The 25,604-nt window shown below is 38.6% G+C and overlaps 1 protein-coding gene across 1 annotated transcript in view; it reads right to left on the bottom strand.

Annotated features, from left to right (window-relative positions):
• The window catches only part of SGIP1 (SH3GL interacting endocytic adaptor 1), a 181,468-nt gene that overhangs the window by 79,874 nt on the left and 75,990 nt on the right, over positions 1-25,604 (bottom strand). Inside the window, exons 5-9 of the mRNA XM_089780458.1 lie at positions 21,235-21,259; positions 14,811-14,867; positions 12,244-12,298; positions 9,489-9,667; positions 2,333-2,344 (exon numbers count right to left, since the gene is read on the bottom strand). Of these exons, the coding sequence (XP_089636584.1) occupies positions 2,333-2,344; positions 9,489-9,667; positions 12,244-12,298; positions 14,811-14,867; positions 21,235-21,259 (328 nt within the window). The remainder of the gene's footprint in view (positions 1-2,332; positions 2,345-9,488; positions 9,668-12,243; positions 12,299-14,810; positions 14,868-21,234; positions 21,260-25,604) is intronic.

The raw sequence follows: 25,604 nt of genomic DNA, 5'->3' as shown, positions 1-25,604 counted from the left end.
ATTAACAGTTTCGTGAAATTACTGATAAAGTTATGAGTAAGATGCTACATATTTTTCAAAACCATTAATATTCCTCTCACACCCGCACAAATATCTGAGACAGTCTGTTTGTGTTAATTAATTTGATACAAAAGTATTAACCATTTTTATGACAATGCTAAGCTGAATTGTGGTGCAATATATGTTGTGGAATTTCAGAACTTCACATTATCAGTCAAACATGTTAAAATCATAACTGCCTCAGGCATATTCTTGTTGTTTCTCCAAGCCCCACAGTTTGATGTACAACAAATACAGGACTGTTCAGCTCATGTTTTATTGGACTTTTCCCACATCTCTGTGATATTTGTTAATGAATAGCTAACTGTACCACTCAAGTTAATCTTTGCTAGGTTCTTAGAATGGTTAGTCTTTTTTCTATTGAATGCAGGAACTGGATAAAGTGAAGAAAGTTTTTTTAATATAGTAGATGTGATGAATCTATTACTCCAGCTAGGTTTTAAATGTTAGGTATTTGTTCACAATTTGCATTTTTTTTCTGCTTTTATTCCAAGAAAGACTTTTCCAATGTTTGGCCCATCTTCATGGGGCCACATGTTGGGGAAAAAACCCTCTTTCAGAACATCCCTTCTTCCTCATAGAATGAGGTTTACAGGGATGCCAAAAAAGTGTGTCTGCTTTTTCGAAATGTTTTTCAGAAAAGTAGACGCATTCCTTGGACATGGCAGAGCTTTTCCGGGATCTCTCTGTTATCCCGGAAAAGCTCTACAGTCTAGTCATAGCCTCACTTTCCAGCCTCCTAAACCCTATCTCCCCATTATCCTAGTGTCCTCTCATTTTTTGGTCTTTGCCCCGATCCATATTCTCCCCTTGATCTGCATGTATTATTTCCATGAAAGTTAATGGGAATTACGTGCACAATGAAGGCTAGGCCAGACCTCTGTTTCTTTGGTAACTCATCTATCCCCTATGGGACAAATCAAGTTCTCTCTCATTTTGCAGCAGGTAGGCCATTTTATATATACATAAATGCAGCTATTTATACTTTACAGCAAAGGAAACAAGTAAAGTACGGGGGGTGTGGACAATGTGAAATTCAACAAACCAGTGACAAAGTCCAGGACAACTGGATAAACAACAGTACCTTAGCTAATTAAAGGAATATTTAAAAAAAAAAAAAAAAAAAAAAAGACAGGAGAGCATTCAAAATTCTGATTTAGATTTTCTAATAAAATGTGACTGTTCTAGGTGAGTTGTTATGCAGACAATTAAGAGTACATCTGCACTGCACGGCTATTTTGGGATATCAGAAAGCAAGAGATAATGTATGTAAGCTAGCAGGGTAACGGAAGGAGAGTTCAGCTTCAGAAAATGACTTAATATGCCTAACAACTTATCCATCAGCTCATCTTTCAAACTACCTCTTATCCAGACATTAAATTAACAAAACCTCATAAGACTCCCCCTTGTCAGCAAAATCATTGTTTTATAGATGGCAAGTGAGGCAGAAAGTTCAAAGGACTTAACCAAGGCAACAGAAGGAAATGAGACTAGACAAGACAAAAAATGAGAAGTTTCTCTCGAGATCCAGTGCTCAGACCACACATTTCTCATTTAGTGTTCAAAACTCTGGGAAGGGCTCGGAGCACCAGAGCCCAGTGACACCTAACTGTAAACCCAGCTCCAGCATGAGGGGGGAATCTGACCTAGGGCATCTCCACACCAGCTCCCTGCTGCCTGTAGAGTGGGGTGGTGCCTGAAGCCAGGGAGAGGAGCCAGGAAAGTTACGTTATGGCATAAAAGTTTGGCATTGTTATGGCAGGAAAGTTTATAACCATGTCTTTAGCAAGAACACATTAATATAGTTAATGTTACTATAGTTGCAAAATTTATGCTGTAGAACTACTGGTTTTCTCATCATCTGAAAATAGGACATACAATGTAATGTGCATTATATGTACCATGGGAGAAATCCTGGCCAACTCAAGTCAATGGGAAATCTTTCATTGGTTACCCTGAGAACAGGCTTTCATCCCATAAATCTTTGGGCAAAAGCATCCTCCAACTTTCCTGGCCTCACACAAGCCAAAAAGGGAAATAATTAAATTGAATGGAAGTGAAACCTAGCTCATCTGAAAAATAACCTTTGAATTAAATCCACAGGAGAAAGAATAGATGCCATCACTTGTAAACAACGATATACAGCATTTGCATTTTACATTTCTATTCTATAAACAAGTGAAAAAATGGATAGAGGAAACAGAAAAACACCAAAGTATTTTTTAAATGTAAAGTTATCAAGAAGATAGAAAAAGATCAAATTATTTCTTACCGGACTTTTCCTCTAAAAGAATGCAGCCAAAATAAAAAAATAAAATGAGAAAATAAGATATTTTCTTAAAATAATTAACACCTGGAGAACAAAATAACTCTGCTTTTTCAAAAATGTAGACAAGAGCCTACCTGTTAAATGGACAGCAAAGTAGTAATATTTAGTACAAAGAATGTTATTCAGGTAGACCTAAGATTATAGTGCAAAATATCATACAATACATCTTCGCTTTTATTTAAGAATTTACAGAAGTCATTACAATAGCAATATTTTATTTTTAACTATAAGTTTTTTTCAATTAAAAGTTTTATTTCTTGACAGGGTTCACATGACAAGAAAATACAATGCCATATCTACAAGCTTTGACAACTACAAGAATAATGAAAGGCTACCAACACTCAGAGCATGGGACTGTGTCCTGGGCCATCTTGACTAATAGCAATTGATGGACCTATCCTCCATGAACTTATCTAGTAGTTCTTTGTATCACTATACTTTTGGCCTCCACAACATTCCTCAACAACAAGTTCCACAGGTACTTTCCTTTTTGTTTGTTTTGAATATGTGGCCTATTAATTTCAAAGGGTGACTCCTGATTTGTGTGTACTGGGAAGGGGTAAATAACCACTTCCTTATTCACCTTCTCCACACCATTCATGATTTTGTAGATCTATCTCCAATTAGTCATCTCTTTTCCAAGCTGAAGAGTCCCAATCTTTTTAATCTCTAATCATAAGGAACTTGTTCCATACCCTTTAAAATTTTATTGCCCTCTCCAAAACTTTTACAACTCTTTTTTTGAGATGGCACAACCAAAAATGCAGTTCTTATCAATCAGAGAACTATCCACAGTGAATCTAAGATCTCTTTCTTTAATCATAAAAACTCCGGTAATCTGATAAAATAGAGCTATTAAAACTTAGCAGGAGGCTCTCAGCTGTGCTCTCACCAAATAACTGCAGAGTTCTCATCTCTGCTACAGTCAACAAAAGAAGGTTTTGTTTGACCTCTGTGTAAGGATACAGTTGACATTGGCAGGACAACATCCCACTGTTAAAATGTCTGAGTCTCACTCCAAAGCAGCATACTTAACAGTCTTAGAACTACCTAAGTAGCTGGAGTTTTATTTTTTATATGAAAAGTGTGACAAGTCACTTTCCATATTCCTTTCCTAGGGACTGTACAGTTCTTTTTATTTCTATAGGTTATTTATATTTCTAGACATGTCTAATATATCTTTCTGGCTTCTTTAGACTGAAACATCGTAATTTTTGCAGAAGAATCAAGGAAGGCTATCAGAGTCCACATACACCTGGGTGTTTCCCATCATCCTTCTGGACAGGAGATATATTTTTAAGAGAGCCATGACAATGGTAATTAGCTAAATGGGTTTTGAGTGAGATGGGCACACACCTATGGTAGGGGAAAGGACAGCTATTTGAGAAACAAATGTAATGTCACTAAGACTTAGGAAAGTAAGTAAAATTCATTTATTCATGTCTGAATGGTGGTAACACCATAACAGAATTTTGGAAGCCTTCACAGTCCATTACTACCTTTCAATGTTCAGCAGCTTACCTTCCAGTCATCTGCCACACCACACGCCATTCACTGGCTGTCCTCTATCTATAACCACCTTTCACTATTCCTATAATAAATTTCTAAAGGTTATTTCCATCTCTGCACCTAATGTGACCATATTGATTTGTTTATATGAGAGAATGGGATGATTAGAACTGTACCAACAAGATCCATGTTTGTCATTTCATTTTTGGGCTTGTTTCAGTTTGTTGCTCACAATCTTGTACTACATGCGGACAAAGGCTTAACATACAGGGAGAGAGATATGGCTCCTTCTGTTTACTATAGTCTGCTTCATTTTATTTGAGCTTGACAAGGTAAAATGTAAACAAGTAAACAAGAAGCACAAATTCATCTGTTACACTCCAAAACCAATGGGGGTAACTTACCTGTGCCCACTTCCTGCTTTCCCACTGTACCCCCTTAGACCTTTTCATCAGAATCCCAAACCCTTAAAGAGAGACAGGATGCAGGTAAAGCAAATCTAACCTTGACATTCTGTTAAGATGTTATATACCTACATCCTGTCTCTTTAAGGGTTTGGAGCTAGGGAAGTTGTACAGATTCCTTCACTAGAGGGTTTCAAAAGGAGGCTGGATTGCCAGATGTCTTTAGATACAACCAATTTTGCATCTTGTCAGGGGGTTAGACTGGATGACCCTTGTAGTCCCTTCTCACTCTATCATTCTGTGACAATGAAAATAGACTAGCTAGTTTACTTTTGATTAGTCACTAAGGTTTTTTTTAATCCATTTGTACAAGGATGCAATGCTGCAGATTCAGTTCAGTTTTCTTCCATTCTGAAAATGATACATTCTAATCCGAGCTCTTGTGTAATGCTTATCACCAGTGGCTCTTAAAGAACTTTACAAAGGATGTCACTATCATTTTAACAGATGGGTAAGCTGAGGCAGAAGGTCACCCAATAAGCCAGTGGTAGAGTTAGGAGTAGAACCAAAGTCCTTGTCTAGCACTTAAACCACCAAACCACACACAGTCTAAATTAACTATTAAAAACAAAACTAACTTGTTAAGGAAACTTTTAAAATCCATGCATTTTTAACCTTGTGGTGTTATTTTCCCTAAAATTTCATTGACAGAATTAGATACCATAATGGCCCATTGGAGTGAAGCAGACAAATTGTAACACGAGATTAAAAGGAATAGAGTTTAGTTGAACGTAGGCTAAAATTCTTTCAGTTTGTGGACATGCACTTCTATCCAGGGGTACTCAAACAGTTTGTAAAGTGAGGATGCTGAGAACCATTGAGCCAAACTTGTAAACCTGACATACGACTGAAACCACTTCAAGCCAGTGAGTGCAGCAGCATCCCTAAATCTAGCACCTATGCTTGTAGGTTTATTTACAAGATAATATTAACACATTTTCAAGGAAGTGCATGTAGTTATTGAACCAGAAAGGGGCTCTTTTATATGGGCCAGATCCCAAGGCAATCATAATCTGCAATCCCTCCCTGGAGATGATTCAGAAGTCCAATCCTAGAATCACAGATCCACCTACCGTAGATACAGACATTTCCTGGAATGTCAGCAGCTGCCAGTTGAGAGAAAGTTTTCTTTTCCCTTCCTTTTCTCTTCCAATCTTTTTCGAAAGCGGGTTTTTCGAAAGTTAAAGTAGTCTGGATGTGGTTTTTTTTGGAAAAATCCCCTTTTTTAAAAAAAACCAACAACCGCTCTTCCTTAAAAAGGAGGTTTACGCCGTTTTTCGAAAAAGGGGGTTTTTTTCCCTGAAAAAAAAAAAACCACATCCAGACTACTTTCACTTTCGAAAAACCCACTTTCGAAAAAGCGATCAGAAGAAGATATGCAAATTAGCACCAAATTTGAATATCTCCTTCGAAAAAAAAGTAGTCTAGACATACTCTCTCTTTCTCTCTCTCTTCTCAGCTTTGAGGACAAGGCACTTATCCTTGAAGCAAGCCGCTGCTTGATGGAGGATATGGCACCACTGGGGTCCATTAGTGATTTGCTCCTCTTTTGTGATGGCTACATGAGTTTTCTTGTGGTAAATACACTTTCAGTGGGTCTTTGTAGCATTTCCTCTGATCACCATGGGATCTCTGACAATGGGCAGGCTCAGAGTAGAGGGCTTGATTTGGAACGTGAGAATCTGGCATCCGCACACAATATCCAAGCCAGAGAATTTGGTGTATGAGGAGTCATTGCTCAAGCGCTGCTGACACTGACTTCAGTATATGGGCCAGATCCCCAGGTGCACTGTACCTGCTTCATGCCACAATATCACTGTACTAAAATTGCAGAAATTGATTAAGGGAGGCAGGGAAGATCAGCAGTATGCCATGTGGTACACCCAAAGGAGGGGCTTACCTGTCACATGCCTTCCTTTTTCAGTGTATCAGGAAATTGGGACACACTTAGAGTATATATCCGCCATCCAGTCCTGGACTAAGTACTCTATCCTTCATGGTTGCTATACATGTACAGCAGAAGGTCAATGTACAGCAGAAGTCCAGCCCTCAGGCTAGTTTAACACAACATATGGTGGTAGCTGCTGAGAACAGCACCAGAATCAGAGCAGCACACAAAGGAGTGCTTTATGTCAGTGGTATCCACTGACCCTTGACTTCCACTGCATGTATTCTGGGAGTGTGTAGGAAGACGGATCATATAAAAATCCAGTTAATTTAATGTTAATATTTAGGGTCAGATTCTCCAGCTGATGTGAACTATGGTAACTCTTCTGAACTGGCTAGAGCTATACTGATTTACAGCAGCTGAGGATCAGGCTTTTAGTATCTTTCTCTAGCCAATTTCATCTCAGACTAATTTTTCTTTCTAATTCATATATTTCCTTTCTGCAATCAGCATTACAGCAACTAGCTTCAAGTGTAATTTCCTCCAGGCAATGTATCAGGAAGCCACGTGCGCCACAGAACAACAAAGCCATCATTCTGCATGATTTACAGTCCCCGCATCTCCCATGGCCCAGGAAACGAGAGTCCCAAAATGACTCTTGAATCTAGCTTCCGCACATAACAACAGAATACGCTGCTGTCCTGCCTCCAAGCCAGCTGCAGCATCTTTACAATTTCATAACAGTACACGTCAGCTCACTAGAACAAAGACTAGCCACAAACCAGACTCCTGACACGTTTGCATGCAAAAGGGAAGAGCTTCATGCAGTAGCAAATTAACAAACATAATGTGTTCGCAAGGGGACTAAATCCTGCTCCATATTATTCGAAGGCAAAACTCCCATTCAGTGGGAAAAGAATCACAGAAACTAGAAAACAGATACTCATTTAATTTGTACGTGAAAATAGGCTTTGACCTTGCAGTGTATTTAGAAGAGTGTGCCTATCTGTGGAATTTCTGTTCTCATTTCATCTTCAGGTACTCAAGGCACAAATGAGATCAAACGACCACACAAGCCTAATTACTTTTATGTTGCTTCATGTGAGGGTTTTTTTTCCAAAAAATCATTAAAGCATGGTAACAGCTAAGAGAAAATGTGATTGCCAAGAACCAACCACGTTTTGATACTCTCTTAATGTACCTCTATTTATTTGCAAAATGTTTCATGATCAATAATATTCTGCAGCATGAGCTCAACCTCATATTAAAAAACTGTAGGGCAATTAGATGACCAAAGTACAAAATTACTTGATGAGTTAGTCCTATACATCTGCCAGTAATGAATTATGGATATATGAATTATTAGTGAGAGTAAGAGAGACACACCAGATATATTCACAGTGGACTACGGTGGCAAAGAAATCACAGAGATTTGGTTTAGATGATGTTGCATGATCCTAGAAACTCTAATACAGGTTCTGGCCTTTGAATGTTAGACTTCAGGAAGCAGCCTGGCTACAAAGCGGAAAAAGCATTTTTAAAAAAATCACTAAATGGGACAATTATCGGGGTGAAATTTCCATAGAGAAACTGCACAGATTTCATCCCAAATCTAAAACTTCTCACTTCATGGAAGGATTAATGTCTTTTCGTTAGTTGCTCACAAAACTTAGTGATGTTGCACTGGCCGAAGATAAGGGGGAGGGGGCAAGAATGCAGTTTTGTTTCATTTTTAATTTGAGTTTTTGAGTTGCAGTCACATCCCAAACTCAAAGCAAGATACCAGGCTTGCAAATCCATGCAACTCCAAAAATGTATTAAAAAAATATAAAAAAAATGTACCTAAACCCCTTATGGAGAGAAATCACAGAGCTTTGCAAAGCTGAATAGTTTGGAATAGCAAGTCAGATATTTTGGCAAGCCTTGAAAAGGATACGTGGCAATAGAATGTAAAACAGGAAAGATGTAATGAAATATGATCCTTCCTTTTAGAAATCTAGATTTATTTCTTTATTAAGTAATGCGCATGATGATGTAACGTATATCAGTGTTATTACAAAGAAGAGTAAGTGCCTTTGTGCTCTCTAAAGTAACAGATCGAAACAAAAGGTAGTTCTGACAGATTTTTATGTATGGCAGAAAATGAAACAAAAATTAAAATTAAGATGCGAGGATGAAAGGAGGAAGGTGAAAGCAGGGAATTACATTGAAGGCCTAATTCAGATCTTTTGCTATTTTTACATTTTGTAATACCAATAACTACAGTGGAGTTTCTCCCAATTGTCTTATTGCTCTTACAGTACGATCTCAGTTACTCAAGTGTCATGAAAGATACCGTGTTAGTCTGGTGTAGCTGAAGCAAAATACAGGACTATGTAGCACTTTAAAAACTAACAAAATGGTTTATTAGATGATGATCTTTCATGGGCCAGACCCACTTCCTCAGATCAAATAGTGGAAGAAAAGGTTGTGACTATTTTCTTCCACTATTTGATCTGAGGAAGTGGGTCTGGCCCACGAAAGCTCATCATCTAATAAACCATCTTGTTAGTCTTTAAAGTGCTACATAGTCCTGTATTTTGCTGATGAAAGATACCGAATGCCTATTTTCCCACATTTACCCAGGCTAGGTAGTAACTTTTTACATGAGCTAACCATTCCATTGATTTCACTAAGATGACTCATAAAATGATACTGCCCAATATAAGATTGGTAGTATCATATCTTAAATTTTCATATCTGAGGGAAATTTCCACACAATTAACAGATATACGGGGAGCATGACCCTGTTTTGTATAACAGGGAGTATCAGATAACTGGAGTTTGGATTGCCCAGATTTGTAATAGCAAATACTAATTTTTTTAAATAAAAAATAAGCAAAAAGTATACATGGACTTTGGTCATTTGGAGATGTGTGAAACTCACTAAAATAAAGGTCAGGGCTAGGCAAGTTGTTATAAGAAGACTTTTCATTAAATTTTAACACATTTAAGGAACTTCATAATATTTTAGCACATGCTGAAGTTAAAACTTCTATTAAAAATCATGTCACTTGAACTCCAAAAGCTATTCCTGGCTGTTGGGTGACTAAACTAGATAAAGCAAAAACAACTGTATTTAAGTAGGAATCAGTTTGACTTTGAGATTAACAGACTTTCCGACTACTAATACAGTTAAGCAGGATCGCCAGTTATTGTTCTCTGAACTTTGTAAAAGATTAAAACACAAGGGACTCACCACTGGAGATGGAGAAAGTGCAATGTTTCCTATTGAGGCTTTCAATTCATCTACAGTTGCTGCACTCTTCAGAATGTCTTTAGCCTGCAAAGGCTTAATCTTAATGTTAAATTTCTTGTGTGACTCTCCTTCTTCTTCTTCTGATTCACTTGAGGAATAAAAGTGCTTTCCTTTGGTAGGTAGATCACAGTTAAAGAAATTCTTGTTCTGCTAAGAGCAAGGGATTTTTATACAGAGTGGAAGCAAAACAGTATCCCACCCACCCACCCACCTGCCCCCTTTTAAACTCACGGGGTCAGGTTTTCAAAAAAGTGCCCTACTCCCATGTTCCAAAGTGGAACTTAGAAGCCCAAATCCCTCTAGTTTTCCAATAAGAGTGAGCTTCCTAAATCATCATGGAAAATGGGATTTAGATGTTTTTGAAAATTCTACCCCAATTGTACACCTGAAAAAATGGGTAACAGGACACACATTTGCCAATCCTGTCACTATCATTCCATTTTGTGATATTCATATATAATACATAATAAAAATAGAAAATACACATACACACCAAACAGTATGGATGTAACTTGCTGACTGTTTATAAAAGTGAGTAAAACTTTATTGAGGAATAGCACTAATTAACAAGCAAGTCTTCTTCTCTCACCTGTCAGCACTGTACCAGTTTATACTCTATATACTAATACATAGCCAGGATGTTTCAGTGGAAGCAAAGGAGGACGTTATAAGCCTATTTTCCTACTGTCTACTTACTAAAGGCTGCTTACTGCACTGATCAGATTCTTGTTTACGGCGTGGCTGCTTTGTATCACACCATTGACACAGACTACCTGTAAAGTTGGAAAACCAGTAAGGGAGATCACCCCAGAGCAATGGGTGAAGCACCAAATCTGAGGCCACTAACTTTCCCTGTAATAGGGATAGACAGTATGCTTGGAGGAAAGAAATATGGTCACAACATCCCTTCACTGTGTCAATCCTCAGTTTAGTTTTATATCCTGAGATAACAGAGTATCTCACTCCTGGCCAGCAGGAGGGAGATGATGAAGGGAGAACAAATTTGAGCTTTAAACCCACTTCTTATTCACACCTCAGACTTGTGCTCAGTGTGTCACAGAGGAGGAGATGGGCCAGTGTGTATATGTTTTTTACACTTTGAGAACATTTAAAATGTTAGGGCTCTCGGTACCAAGTACAGGATGAATCTCTCTTGTTCGGCAACATCCATGGTCCTATATGATTTTAGTAGCCAGATGTACACCTATCATTGGCGTGGCCCAGTTTTTCATGGTCCCATAAAGTTTGTTTATGGACACCAGTCCTGGTTCTCTATGTTCTCTGTGTTATTTATCTGTAAATTATCCATATATGTTTGCTAAGAGACCGCCAAGCAGTGGAAATGCTGGTAATGCCACTAAGCATAAGCATGGCTTTTATGATTTAATTGGGATTGGTCCTGCCTTGGGCAGGGGGCTAGACTTGATGGCCTTCTAAGGTCTCTTCCAACTCTATGATTCTATGCTTGATCTACTTGTTTTCTTGTACCAATACAGTACAATTGTGTAACAACACTAACACTTTGATATGAAGTGAGCTGATAAGTCTTGGCTAGGCATAGGCTTATATAGCATGTACCAGTACAGTCATACATACATTATTAAGCAGCATTGCAAGCGTTGTTCTGTTTATTCACCTTGGTAAAATATACAAAGAGAGAGACCTACTCACTACAATATTGACCTCCTGTGGTTTGGCAAATTCTCTGATACAACACCAGTCAGGTCCTGAGGGTGCCGGACTAGAGAGGTTCACCCTGTAAATAAATTGTATGATATCTATCTTAAGGGTTTTCTACAATGCCTATCACAAGCTAGACATATGTAGTTTAAATAAAATATTTATCTACACTTTCACAGCCTGTTAAACGTCAGTGTAAATAGACGGTGATTTTCAAAAGACAAAGTCATGTTTGCTTAGATTTGGTTTCACAAAAACAAGATGTCTCCTCTTGCTCCTGTTTATGTCCATATAAATGGATGTAATAAACAGTGTGACTACAATACTTTGCACATTTCTATATTACCTTCCATAAAAGAACCACAGCATGGTTTATAAATACTCACTTCTGTCACTAGTTGGTTGAGAAGCACAATAGTAGCAAACCCATTTTATAGATGGAAAAACTGAAGAATAGTGGTTAGGTGACATGCTGAAGTGTGTCTATGGCAGAGGTGAAAATGGTACTTAGAATTGAGAGATCTGGGTTCTAGTAAATTATGATTCCTACTTTTCAAGACTCATAAATGTAATATTTGCTCAGCTCTCCTACTTTTAATTTTCTCTTACATAGCCAAAGGCATGCTGCAGAGAGATGCACTGCTTCCTTTCTCCAATGAATGAACGCGCTGCTTCTGCAGCCTTTCTAGTTTCTGCCAAACCAAAGAAAAAGGCTAGAAATCTGCTTCTATTCACTGAAAGCATTATAATCACATCTGTTTTAGTGGCATGCACTGAACATAATTATTCCTCAGTGCACTTCCTAGCTATTTACCCCTTTCTGTTAATTTCCTATGAATAAAACACGGCAATTAGAAGTGCCTTCTGGTTAACTGTATCCGGTGATACTCCACTGTACTTTACATTTAATAATAGTGTACAGAAAAATAAGGGAAAAATTTCCGTGACCATTCCATGAACCCAAGCTCATATTACAGTTTGCAAACTGAGATGCAAGGCTAACAATAAAGGATATAGCCTGGTTCTTCTGGTCTGATGCTGTATCCCTCTTCATCAAGCTCAGGTGAATTCTGGTGAGGGGACAATAAAGCAAAATAATTAAGTTCTTGCTAAACAGTTTATTGAAAAGCAGCTTAAACTATTTCATCTCTTGGGAGGATACTTCAAAGAAAACACTGGGCTGATTAAATAGTGAGCTTTACCCAAAACTAATAAAAAGTAGAATGAACTGAAGAAAACCCTTTGTTTACAGGAGGCTTAACATGGCAGTAGCAGCTCTTGCTAAAATTTGTAAACTACCCTACGATGAAAAGGTAAATGATATTGTTAACAACTCGGGCAGTGTCAATCAAATACATTACACTTATACTTGCTATATCAGCTATGTGCAACACTGATAGATGGAACTGAACCTGGAACCGCTGGAGCTTAGTACATGAGTCTCTACTGCTTGAACTAAAAGCCAGCTGGCTGTAGAGCACATTCATTCTTTCTCTCTGTAAATGGTTTAAGTGCCACTACATGGGACAGTAAACCACACTCCATAGATGTGGGGGTTACATATGGATTTGGAGAGAAAAGAAAGGTGAGATTATAGGAATTGCAAAGGATTTTAACAGTCTTGCTTTGGTCACTACAGAAACTACTGCAACTATGGCCTGCAGAATTAAGCAAAAGAAAGTGCTGGAGAAAGGGATGGAAACCAAAAATAAGTAGGCATGTAGTATAGAAACACTACCTTTCTAGGGACGGCTATCTACTCAAGAGAGAATACATTCCAAAATAGCATTTGACCCTGCAGACCCTGTAGAATAGGCTATAGAATCAGACTTGTAGACAGTTAAGGCAGAAGTTATTAGTGCTTGTCCACACTACCGGGCGGGAGAGGAGAATGGATCTAAATTAACACAACTTTAGCTACACTATTAACATAGCTGAAGTTGACATGCTTAGATTTACTTTCTGTGGTGTCTTCTCATTGGTGTGTTGACGAGAGATGATCTGCTATTGACTCCCCATGTGCTTCTTATTGAGGGAGAGTATGAGGATCAATGGGAGAATGATCAGTGATCAATTTGTTGTGTCTATACTAGACACAATAGCTTAACTCCCACTGGACTGATCACTGCCCCATCGATCTTGCCCATAGTTTTGAACTGGCTAGTTTCTTCACAGGTAAATGTTCTCAATATTCAACTGAAATTTTTTTTCAATTAACTTTGACATATTCCATATTGACGGTATAATTGCTCTCAAATAGACCTCTTCTTATTACTCAGGGTAATTGGGACTTAATGGGTAATTTGAGCCACCTAGTCTCTGGACAGTTTTATGCAATCTAATTAACATGAAGCTATAAAATATATTTCAGGGTAAGGTTAGGTTTCAACTACACATTTGTAGGGTAATAAAATACCTGAATTCATTTGTTTCCCTACAGTGATGTAGCTCTTATAATTGCCAATTCTGATTTAACAGTACGATGCACTGCATCATTTAAAGAGGGACATTCAGCATGAAAAAAACTGGTTAGTTCTCGCATATCAATTTTTGTGATTTTACAATTACATTTTCCTATTTTTAAAAAATTTTCTCTCTCCCCTCTTGCTGCAAGATGCATGAACAACAGGGGAAACTGTGCATGAAACACTGTCAAATTTGCAGTGGTAAACACAAACTGGAGATAGAATTGATTCTTTAATCACTCAGTTCCAATAATCTTAGTGTAACTCATAACTGGGCAAAAATGTTCTGACGGAAATGTGCTTCCCAAGTTTACAGTATCCCCCCTACTCCAGGGGCAGGCTCTCTCTAGTAACAATAATTCCACATTAAAAAAATACGTGGTAAGAAAAACTGAGTCTTTGCCTAAAATACATGGTAACATTTGAACCAAGCTGGAGTTGTGAATATTCCGGGATGTGACCACCATCCTGAAGTGGAGAGAGTTAAATGAAAATGAGGATGCTGGGTACGGAGCAAACACATTTGGACCAAAAGACAGAACTATGTAGCAATTTAAAGACTAACAAGATGGTTTATTAGGTGATGAGCTTTCGTGGGCCAGAACCACTTCCTCAGATCAATATATGGAAGAAAATCAGCATGACCATATATACCCAAGTGATACAATCAAAAAAAAGTGAACGCATGTGAAATTGACAAATCAAATTTTAGAACACAGTGGGGAAGAGGGGGGAAGGTAAGTTTCTGTGAAGTAGTGACATAGGGATGATAATAGGGGAAGCTTCTGTGAGGTAATGACATTAGGGGTGATAATTGAGAAGCTATCTTTGTAATGGGTGAGATAATTAGAGTCTTTGTTTAAACCCATACATAAAGTGTCAAATTTAAGTATAAATGACAATTTTGAAGCTTCTTGTTGAAGTCTGGAGTTAAAGTCTCTTTGAATCAATATGCATGTTTTAAGGTCATATGCTAACACGGCTGCATCTCTATCACTATTCTACATTTGGACCAGAGTAAGATAATCCTGCATCTTACAAAGGTATGTGAATTCCCCATCACATAGCACTGATATCTATTAAACAAGGGCTGAGAGGTGATAGTTCTGATACTTACATATCTTTCCCAGTCAATCTCTGCATAAAATCCATTCGGAGCTCCGTTGCTTTTCTTCTGTAATACATTTGAGAGCATGTTTACAATTTTTAAATTGAAGAGCTAAGAATCACAAAGTGTATATCTGAAGTGAACTATTGAAATCTGTCACAGCATGGCCACATTACAAACCTTTTAAATAAACTGGTTAGCAAGGTTAGGTGATAATTATATTTATATAATAAATAGCTATTTCATACAAATGATAACTGTTTCAAATAATGTAAAGATGAATTTTGTAACAAATAAGGCAATTCAAAGATCTCAACACAGCAAATCAATGATGCTTTGCATGTCTGTAGAGTCTTTCACGTCTCTATTTCAGCGTACATTATAAACAACCATTAATTGAAATCCACAACACTCCTGTGAGAAAGAGGAGCAAATTTATTGTTTCACTGTGCTGTGCTGAGACACTTCAGCACATTTTTAGTGTTCTTGGTACATCACCTCCAAGTACTGTACAGATATCCACAACTCCTTCACTTACTGAATATGCGTAGCTTTCTTCAGATTGTAACGTAAGCAGTTATGTAACTAGACATACATAAGTATATATGTAGAAAGACTTGTCAAAAGTGATGTTTCATTTATGTAAAAAAGCCTGCTTGCTTAGTCATCATCCACTGCTTTAGTCTTTTCTGGAGAAAAAAACCATGATATTCTAACCAGCATTACTAGTATCTACAGAAAATAATGTTGCTTTCTTACAAGCAGTAAACTGTGTTCATTGCAGAAATGGTGCTAAAGCAAAAGTGAGTAATTTTCCACCTGAGGTGCACGCTGCAAAAGTGAGTAATTTTCCACCTGAGGTGCACGCTGGCAGTCTAAAGAGGTTCAGATCTAAGGTCAAACTCTACTATAATTTAGTACACACACTCCTCACTCACCAAAAAATGGTTCCCTTGCCAATATCTGTTAGTTAGCAAAACAAAAACTGACAGCTGGGCAAACTTGTGTCCGTAGTTTGAGAACTTATACTCTCAATGTAAATTTTAATTGCAAAGTTATAAAATGTTTACTCAAAGAGTTTATACAAGAAACACTAATGCTCCTTTCCACAGAATGGTGTAGATGAAAACTTCTATAATGTTCAGACAGGAATTTCATTGCGTTAGTGGTATCACTATGATTAAGGTTAGTCTTAAAGCAAAGTCAAGCTGTCTCTTCTACACACAATAAAACATGCCAAAGAAGTCCCCACAATTACAATGTACTGTATGTGCAGCAAACAAATCTCTTTTCAAATCAACAAGCTGTTTACCAGTCTGAGAGATGTCAAACTAAACACATGTACGCATGCTAAACATGCAGGGCCACTCTTAAGGCACTAAACCTGTTTAAACAATCCTTTAATTTAGACGCTTAATATAGACCTAGTTTTTAAACTCAGGCAACTAAATTAGACAAGTTCCAGAATGTAACTAGGTTAACAACCGCACCAGGGTACTCAAATATCCTAATCGAAGGCCCCAATCCTATTGATTTTAGTTGGAATTGGATCAGGCCAAAAAGGACCTAGAGGTTTGATGACATGAACATTCAGTTTGCAGAGAACTGAATCTGCCCTGCCTTGAGTGGACTCTGCAGGTGCACAGTAACAGTTTACTGTTTTAGCCTTTTGAGCTAAACCTCTATGAAACAGAACTAATCAAAGCACATTGACAAATTTTTCATGTATCCAAAGGGTCCCTGGGTAGCTAATCCATAGGAGGCGACTGTGGAATAGAGCTGTGGGGGGAGCAACAGCTTTCGTGGGCTCCCTACAAAGTGTGGGTGTGGTGGCTCCAGAAGTGGCAGGGCCTTGAGTCGAAGGGGTGGAGGTGGAGCAGCCAGTTCTCTGTGTCACCTGGAGCACAGCACTGGCCCTCCCCCACCCCAGCTCTCACAGTTGCTCAGAGCACCTGGTGCAGCGCTCCAGCAGTGATTTAAAGGGCCCATAGCTCTAGCCACTGCCTCAGTAGCAGCATTGGCTGGGAGCCCTGAACCTTTGAATTACCAGGTCCTGGAGCAACTGTCTCCTTTGCGTCCACCCTTTCCCCCGCTCCCATCGGTAGGCCTGAGTAGAGTCACTGCAAACTGCTCATGTTGACAAACCCTAAGTCTTTCTGGTTTTATGCCATGCTTGTCACTTAAATGCAGAACTGAGTACCCTATTTTAGAGGCTGAGTAAAAAATGAGCTTTGACTGTGCCCTGCACAGTTGTTTTTTGCCTCATTATTAATAAATTTGTATTTATAGCCAACATACCAGAATTATCTGACTATGAGTGTGAAAGGTATTTTCCCTAATTTGTTCAACAGTTTTAAAAACATTTTTACTCACTGTTTTTATAACCATTTGGAAGCTTTAAACTGAAATCTGTTTCCTTACCGAATTTTTTTTTCCTCCTTCACGTGCACATTCTGGTTTGTTAGTGGAGGATGGCTCATGAGGATGAGGGCTGGGCAGCTGGAATGGATTTTGTTTTTGTAGAAAAAGTGTTAAAGTATTGGGAGGGTTTTAAAACACACAAAGAATGACATTGAGTTAGTAAAACATGGAGTTAGTTTAAAAAAGATTTGCTGCATTTGGTTCCTTTAAATGCAAAGGAAATATTGGGATGCATATCAGGGCTCTATTCAGCAGACACTAGGCTCTGTGGATACTGGGCTCTATTTTGTATCTCAAGGACACATCAGATCCTATTCCTGGTTCAGCAAGCACCTAAAGGGCCTGATCTTACAGGAATAGGCCCTGAATCTATAAAATGGGCAGGAAGAATCAGCCAGTACATCAGGAGCTCTGACACTTTGTGGCACCTGAAAGACTAGTGAATTTATTTGGACATAAGCTTTCAGGACTATTTCATGGACGCCTTCACTCTACAGATCACCTTGCCTTCCATTCACAATGACTTATCATTCCTGTGGCAACTAAGGCAATTGCTTTCAGGAAAAGCAGTATTAGAAAGGGATTTACTATGTTTTGTCTATTAGTAGAGCCATGCACAGATATAAAATTGGTATCTGCAAAAACGAGCAACAAATATCCACACCCGCATCTGCAGATGCAGATATGCATGGATATAAAGCAGATATCCATGAATTTGCAGAGCTCTATCTATTAATGCACGTTAACTGCTGGAAAGAAGGAGGGGAATGTCAGCACCATGGACAACCAACTCTCTATGGAGCACAAATCGAGAACTTCTGCTCTATAAAAAAAACAAAAACAAAACCAAACAGCCAAGAACTGATCTGGTCAGAATGGTTGGGAGTCTGTAGTTTGGGATTTCAAAAATGTACCAGGATGACATACTGCTACAGTGTGTCATCTGTCGGGACGACATACTGCAGCAGGTTACGCTAAGGGTTAGATTCACAACAGTACTTACGTGAATAATTGCCACTTTGGTGTCTAAGTCCCAGCTCACTCCAGTCCTCACTGACATTCACAAAAGCCCCTCTCAGCTTCTGTCAAACCCTGCTTGACACTAAACTTGACACTAAACTTGCTTGACTCTTCAGTTTTTGCAGTAAAAACTTCTCTAGCATCTGTATTTCTGCCTCTGCACACATAGGTTATCTAGGCATCTAGATGCTTAGATCCCAATGTGATGCACAAACCAGGGAAAGACAGGTGTCCCTTTGCCTACCTCACTTTCAGGACCCGATCTACTAGGAGTGCTCAGTAGCTGCTTACCAGAAAGCTCATGCAAAATGGTTGGGGGCAGGGAAAGAGAGAGAAGGACCACCCTCATACGTTTTAGCCCAGTCATTAGGTTACAAACCTGCAACATTGGATTAGGGGTTTGTGGAGCTCTGGGTCTGAGCAAGCAGATGTCCCACTTAACTCATTCTGCCTGACGTTCCCCCGTGCTCCCTCACCAGTGCTCTTGCCCAGGAGTGGGATCAGGGCACGGAGGCACTGTTTTTTTCTGGGGGTTCCAATAGGCTAGGGTCCCTGTGCCTGGGCCCCATTGACCCAGTAGTTAATCCACCACTACAAAGCTGGAGCATGTGAGACCACTAGTTGTAAGTCCCCCTTCCACCTGAGGAGGAGAAGGGACTGGGACAGGAATCTACTATCTCTCAGATGAATGTCCAAAGGACTATGTGATATTCTCATGTGAGGCTTCCTTAGTCTCTTATGCGGAAGACATTCTACCGTAGATAAGTAAAGGGAACTGGATCCTGGTTGAGGGCTCTAATCACAAAGCTAGAGAGTCATTTTCATGCTTGCTCTCTCAATCTCTCTCTAGTTGAATGACTTGTTAACATGGACAATAAAATTACTGTTTGCTATTGAAGAGTGTCTGTAATACTAGCTCTAACTACAGCAGCAACTTCTGCTCCTCTTTAGAATCCTCAACAAAAAAGCCCTGATGTGGTTTGACAAGCAACCCACAACTTTGGCACTCGAGCCTGCTGTCACTGAAATCAATAGTACTTTTCCCATTGGTTTCAGAAAGTTCAGGGCTGGATCTTTTAATCTATTAAGTCAATTCTACATTCTTAAAAAAATGAGGAGTCCTGTGTAGTGTTCCCTATAAGCTGCACACTTAGGCGGCCACTCAAGAGAGATGCCCACAGCTGGTAGCATGTGTTTCTACTGGTAGTGAACATCACCACATGCCTCAGTGCACATAAAAAATTAGAGGGAAGGGAACACTGGTCCCGTGGCACCTTAAAAGACTAAACAAATTTATTTGGATACAAGTTTTTGTGGTCTGGAGCCCACTTCATCAGAAAGTCCCAAAGGACTCCTCACTGTTTTTGCTAAAACAGACTAACACAGCTACCCCTCTGAAACACTTCATTCTTAGACTTCATATATGGGGAGACATCACCTTACACTTTTGTCTTGCTACAAGAAGCACATTGTAGTTACATCTGTATACGTGACACACAGATGGAGGAGAGAATTCCCCTCATATCTATATCTCTAGGTAAGTGTCGCATTTACAGGAGACCTGGGAAAGTACAAAGGGAAAAAGGGAAACTTGCGTTGCAACTGAAACAAAAGGAATAATGTACTCAGAGAAGAGATAAGGCAAACCCGTGACTGCAGCTGACATAGAAAAGAGAGAAGAAACAGTCTGGCTATGCCTGCACTACCAGGTTATTTCGAAATAAGTTATTTGAAATAATAACTCCCGAAATAGCTATTCTGAAATAAGCTTATTCCTCTTCACAAGCAGGAGTTGTTATTTCGAAATAACAGGCTTGGCAGCGTGGACACTCTCCTGTTTATGAAATAAGGGGAATTATTTTGAAATAACTACCCAGTGTAGACATGTCCTCTGTGAGCAGCAGAATAGAAAGTAGAGGACAGGAGGAAGAATCCAGCTTAGACAAAAAAGAAAAAGGAAAGGGAAAGGAGCAAAAGAAGTTGAAGACTAGCGAAAACAGATTTATACATTCCACAGGTTCGTGTAAACTGGAAAACTACATTTCTCCCTTTTTTTTCTGATGAATAGAGCCTTGATTCTAAACTTCATTTCTTGACATTGTTTAACAATTAATGACAAAGGGTTCTATGGAGTGCAGTGTTATCCAGAAGCTAAGGATCTTGGGTCAGACGCCAAAGACTTCAGCCTTTTCAGGCTAGAATTTGGCATTCCAATTTTTTTGTGATTTTACAGGAGAGACACGTGACATTTTTAATGACTGGTTTAGTTTCCATTCCAGAGCTCTGAACATGGTGCAGAGCAACTACAACAGTTTCCCAGCTGCATCGGTTTTCCCTTTGAACATGTTCCTGATTTTTATTTTAAGTGTGAGCTTTTTAAATCTGAGTACAAAATCTCCTAAAAAAGACTTACAGTAAAATCCACGTCTGAACCCAACATACTTCTTTGCAAACTTGAAATTTAGGAATCAAGACCCTCTAATTTTAGTAGGGACATTCATTCCTAAAACTAAGTTAAAGCAGCCAAAATTTAAAAGCAATTACTTTCCTATTTTCAATTTAATATAGAAAATAAAAATGGCACAAAAAATAGTCAAATTTGTCACACATAATAATTTTACAGATTATTAATCCATTGGAGAAAATGCTGTATCTTTTTTCATGAAAAGTAAATGTGAATAATAAAAAATAAGCTTTCATATGCTTGATTTTAGTTAATATTACCTTTGACATATTTTATATTTTGGTACTGCAATGATATTCATTGTTTATTTATCAAAAATAAACAATCTTCCCAGACAAAGTACTGGGTTCCTCTGATTTAAACAAATAGATCTTTCATAAAGAAACTTTTAAAATGTATTTACTATATTAAAGGGAAATAGAGAAAGTGTAAGACTTCCTTAAACTGATTTGCAGAGGAAAATGCTTTTAGTTAGACACAGACTGAATGCCATTAAGAATTATTTTATAACAAGAGTTTGATACTTACAATTCCATCCCTGTCTGGTGATCCTCTGCAACAAAGAGAGAACATACATTAGTCAAAAAACAGTCTAATTCAGCCTTTGCTGTTTAACCATTGGAAATAATTTTCTCAGCTAATACACCTTCTAATTGCTGATAACCACAGGATGGCTTTGGTAACATTTTCATAGGCCTTAATATCTCTTTCATGGGATTTGGACACCATACATTTTTAGAGAGAAATATGGACTTCTATTTTCAGCATTTGTTCTTTACATCTATATTCTGACTTTCATGGTCATGACCCTTTATGCTTTATAAAAATTGGCTTATGAACATGAATATGCATAATTCAAAGATGCTTTATGCAACAGGTCACGTAACCTATCATTCAATACCCTCTGATCCCTTGAATGTGTATATTCTATTCTTGTGCATGTACCTTTCCTATACCTGAAATTAGAAATATTAAGTGGGAACCTTTTTTATTAGTTCAGATACTCTAGTAAAAGCCATTAGTGATACTTTAGAAACTTAATGGCTTGGTGATCAAGCCAATGACCTGTGAACGGCTTTGATTTTCTTATAAGCCCGAACTGCAGTCTGTCCTACAAAAACATGTGGCCAGGTCACCTGTAGGACTTCACTAGAAAAACATTTGATGATGAATCCCTCTTATAAATACAATTAGAACAAATGTGCCTTTTCAGATTAGCTTAGGATGATGAATACTATGCACATCAGTATCAGATAAGTAACTTAATTGATAAAAGAAGCAAGTAACTTTGGAGTTTTTTCCTGGTCTCCGAATTCAATCCAATTTTATTTTCCTACACGAATCCAAACAATTGTTCTCACCTTGTGTAGGCTTTTTGTCTGCTCTCTTGATCTGTGCTAGGTTCCAAAGATATCTGACCTGATGTCCTCAAAGGCACCCCACTGGATTCCTTGCTCTGAAACCTACTCTTTTGCTTTTTCAGCTTTAGCATAAAACTCTTGAATATGGATGCTTTGCAAATTCCTCTTTAGGACATCTATGCTATTTCAGGATTCTCCAGGAATTAATGTGTCCAGTGAATATTGATTTCAGACCTCTACATAAGCTCACTGTGCATAGGTACCTTTGTTGGATGGTATGACAGATATGGCAATTTTCCGCAGTATTATTGTAAAGCCTTACTGCGTAAAACTAGGGTAACTGTGAGTCAGGATAATATGTAACCTCTGTAGGGGGAGGGATGTAACCCATGAAAAAACTGGTAGTTGAAAAGCCTTCACTGAAAATATGCCAGACAAATTTAGACTTTTCGGACAATTAGTGTTAAGTGGATTTCCTAGGGAGTCCCTAGGGACAGGGCCCTCCTAAAGCATATGCAGCATACTAAAAATCTGGCACACCATTGCCTCACTGACAGTGGACATACTATAGCCCATCCCAAGAAGACCAATGGATAAGAGAGTCAGTACTGTTGCTGCAGCTTCTTCCAATGGACAATTTCTGTAGGTTCTTCCAAATTACATTTCTTCCTACCTAACTAGGAATAGGAGCATTCATTGTCAATACAGCCAATAGATTCCTGTCTTCCTTCTGACTTCAGCTTAAAATATTACAACCAGTTCAGTTTCCTTTTTTATCTATACCTCTACTTGATTGAGGTTGTCCCTTTTTATGTCATCAGTCCCTTTTGGAAACTTCTGAGTTGATTGACACTTCTCCTTTTCTCCTTATTTGAGCATATGCCACAGTTAAGCCACCACTTCTTTCTCCCCCAGTGTGTGGCTATCTGTGCACCTGTAGACTGAGCAAATTATCCCTTCACCATCTACTGTTAAATTTAAGAAATGTTAATAAGTTTCTTTTACAATAAATCTAGCTATAAATATACATGTCTAATTATAATTAAGGGTTCAAAGGATGAGAAAACTAGCATGATAAAGCAAATTGGATTACTAAAGCATTGTTAAACTTTATATTTGTAGCAAGACACAAATTTGCAGTTTTTAAATTATGACTAGACAATACTAAAGTTGCCTATTTTGAATGGCAATCTTCACCCAAGTGTCCACTGGTTCTGCTTGAGTTGTCCCCACCTAAAGCCTATGGATGATTCTGAAAGTTTTCAAAGAAGTTACAGAAATCATTAGTCTTCAGAGCCTCCTAGCCTGAGTCTCTTCAGCTGGCTAGTTAATGTTTCTACAGAATACATGATCTCAATACTGGCTCACTCTAGTTTTTTTGTTTTTACTCAGGAACTCAGATGCTATGGTGATAGGCATCAATATAAGACTCTAGATAGATTTGTTTAGGATGCCCTAGATAGATTTATTTAGAACTGGTTCCAACATGCCAGTTTTTAATAGTGAGCACATGAGTAAATATGGGAGGTCTGTAACTGACTGTATAAATGTAGAGAACTCTTCTCCTTGCCCTAGAATTTCTATCAAAGGGTTATGATTTTTTGTAACAGCTGCCCATGCACAAGCAGAAGTAAATAATGTTGCCTAGTATCTAGAACTGCATGAGAATGACTAATAACTGTGTCTTCCACACTGATGTTATGCGGTCTCTGCACTCCCATTACATTTACAACAAGCATTTTTTTTTTTAAGTCAGTAACTGTACAACAATGCCAACATTACTACGGCTCCATGCATGGGAGACAGCTGACCCACTGAAAGGAAAGGAAGGGCAACATGTGAGAACACTTGTAGGGTAACACTGCATAATGAAATAGAGGCTAGACTGGTAGACAAAATGAAAGGAAGGGAAGGAGTAAGGAGCAGTGAATGACAAAATATGTAGTCCCACATCTTCTAGAGCAGGGCTACTCAATATGGGTATGTCTACACTGCCACCCTAGTTCGAACTAGGGTGGCTAATGTAGGCATTCGAAGTTGCAAATGAAGCCCGGGATTTAAATATCCCAGGCTTCATTTGCATTTTGCCGGGCACTGCCATTTTTAGATCCCCCTTAGTGCGGACTCCATGCCCGCGGCTACACGCGGCATGGAGTAGGTAGTTCAAACTAGGCTCTCTAATTCGAACTACCGGTACACCTCGTTCCACGGGATATTTAAATCCCGGGCTTCATTTGCAACTTCGAATGCCTACATTAGCCACCCTCGTTCGAACTAGGGTGGCAGTGTAGACATACCCTATGTGTCCCATAGGTTGCATGCAGCCCCATGGCCTGTTTGTTTGTGACCCACGGTGTATTTTGGGTTTATGCAGGGCTCAACACATGGCCTGTTGGTGGGAGCCAAAACAAAAATTAGTCAATATAATGGTCTTCTGTTGATATGCGTTTTAGTAGTTAAATTCCTGGACTGTCATTGCTCATTAAAAGTGCTACATATGGGTGGAAATCAGGTAAATATTGCATTTTATTAATATCAGCAGAACTGTCTTGAATGGGGCCTGTGTGTTGTGTAGTCTTGCCTTAATCTTTGTATTCATGCCATTCAGTATGAAAGAAGCTGTTTGCATATATATTTGTATGTATATGCAACCACACTTAAGTTGCGGCCCTCGGCATGTGCTGTGAGTATCATTGTGGCCTCTGGGGCTTCCAAAGTTGGGTGGCCTTGTTCTAGAAGTTGCAGGTCTAGGAAGCAGATATTTGTGGATCTGCAGCTGCTTCTTTTGCACAAGTAGTAAAGCTACCAAGTTTTACAATGGACACATTAACTAAATTACTGCGTATGGTTGCATTGTTCCAATCCCACTAAATTCTATGTTATGGCACCCTTACATCCTCCCCTGCCACAAAAAGAAAAAAAAATCAATCCACCCACCCCATCTACACAGGAAGAGGAGCCACAGCCGTAGCTCGCTAATTAAAGTGTTTTCGTTAATATAGTCTCCATCAGCTCATTATCAAAAATATCCTCTTCAGGATTTATCATCTTAAGTCTTTCACCAGCATTCCTACAGCCTCTGTAAAAAACATGTTGTTTGAAATTAATTCCTTGAATTGTGCTATCCATCTGGTTAGATACAAATGTAACAACTAGATGTTGTTTCATTGATTTTCTTTAAGTAAAATATATTTACCATTTTTGTTTCAGCCACTTTATGATAAATTATAAATGAAACTGCACATGACCTATATGGATGTCTTTAGCTGTCTTGCAGTCTGGCTGGCTGACAAATAGGAATCTAAGTATGCATCTCATGTTCTCTTACTAAATCACTCCAGGTTTTTTTAGGTTCTCTGTGTTTTTAAACCATCCCTCTTCATTTTTCATATTTTCTTCTTATTTCTGACTCCAATACACTTTTTATTCATTACTGTGGTGGGGCCACTGCCCCCACACTGGCTGGAAGGGGTTGAAGCAGGTAGGAGGGAACCTGGGCACAGCCCATGCAAATGAGAGAGAGGCTTTTTAGTAGCC

Source organism: Pelodiscus sinensis, chromosome 9, assembly GCF_052426305.1.
Source record: "Pelodiscus sinensis isolate ZL-2025 chromosome 9, ASM5242630v1, whole genome shotgun sequence".
NCBI lineage: Eukaryota > Metazoa > Chordata > Testudines > Trionychidae > Pelodiscus > Pelodiscus sinensis.
This window is presented reverse-complemented; position numbering and strand designations above follow the sequence as displayed.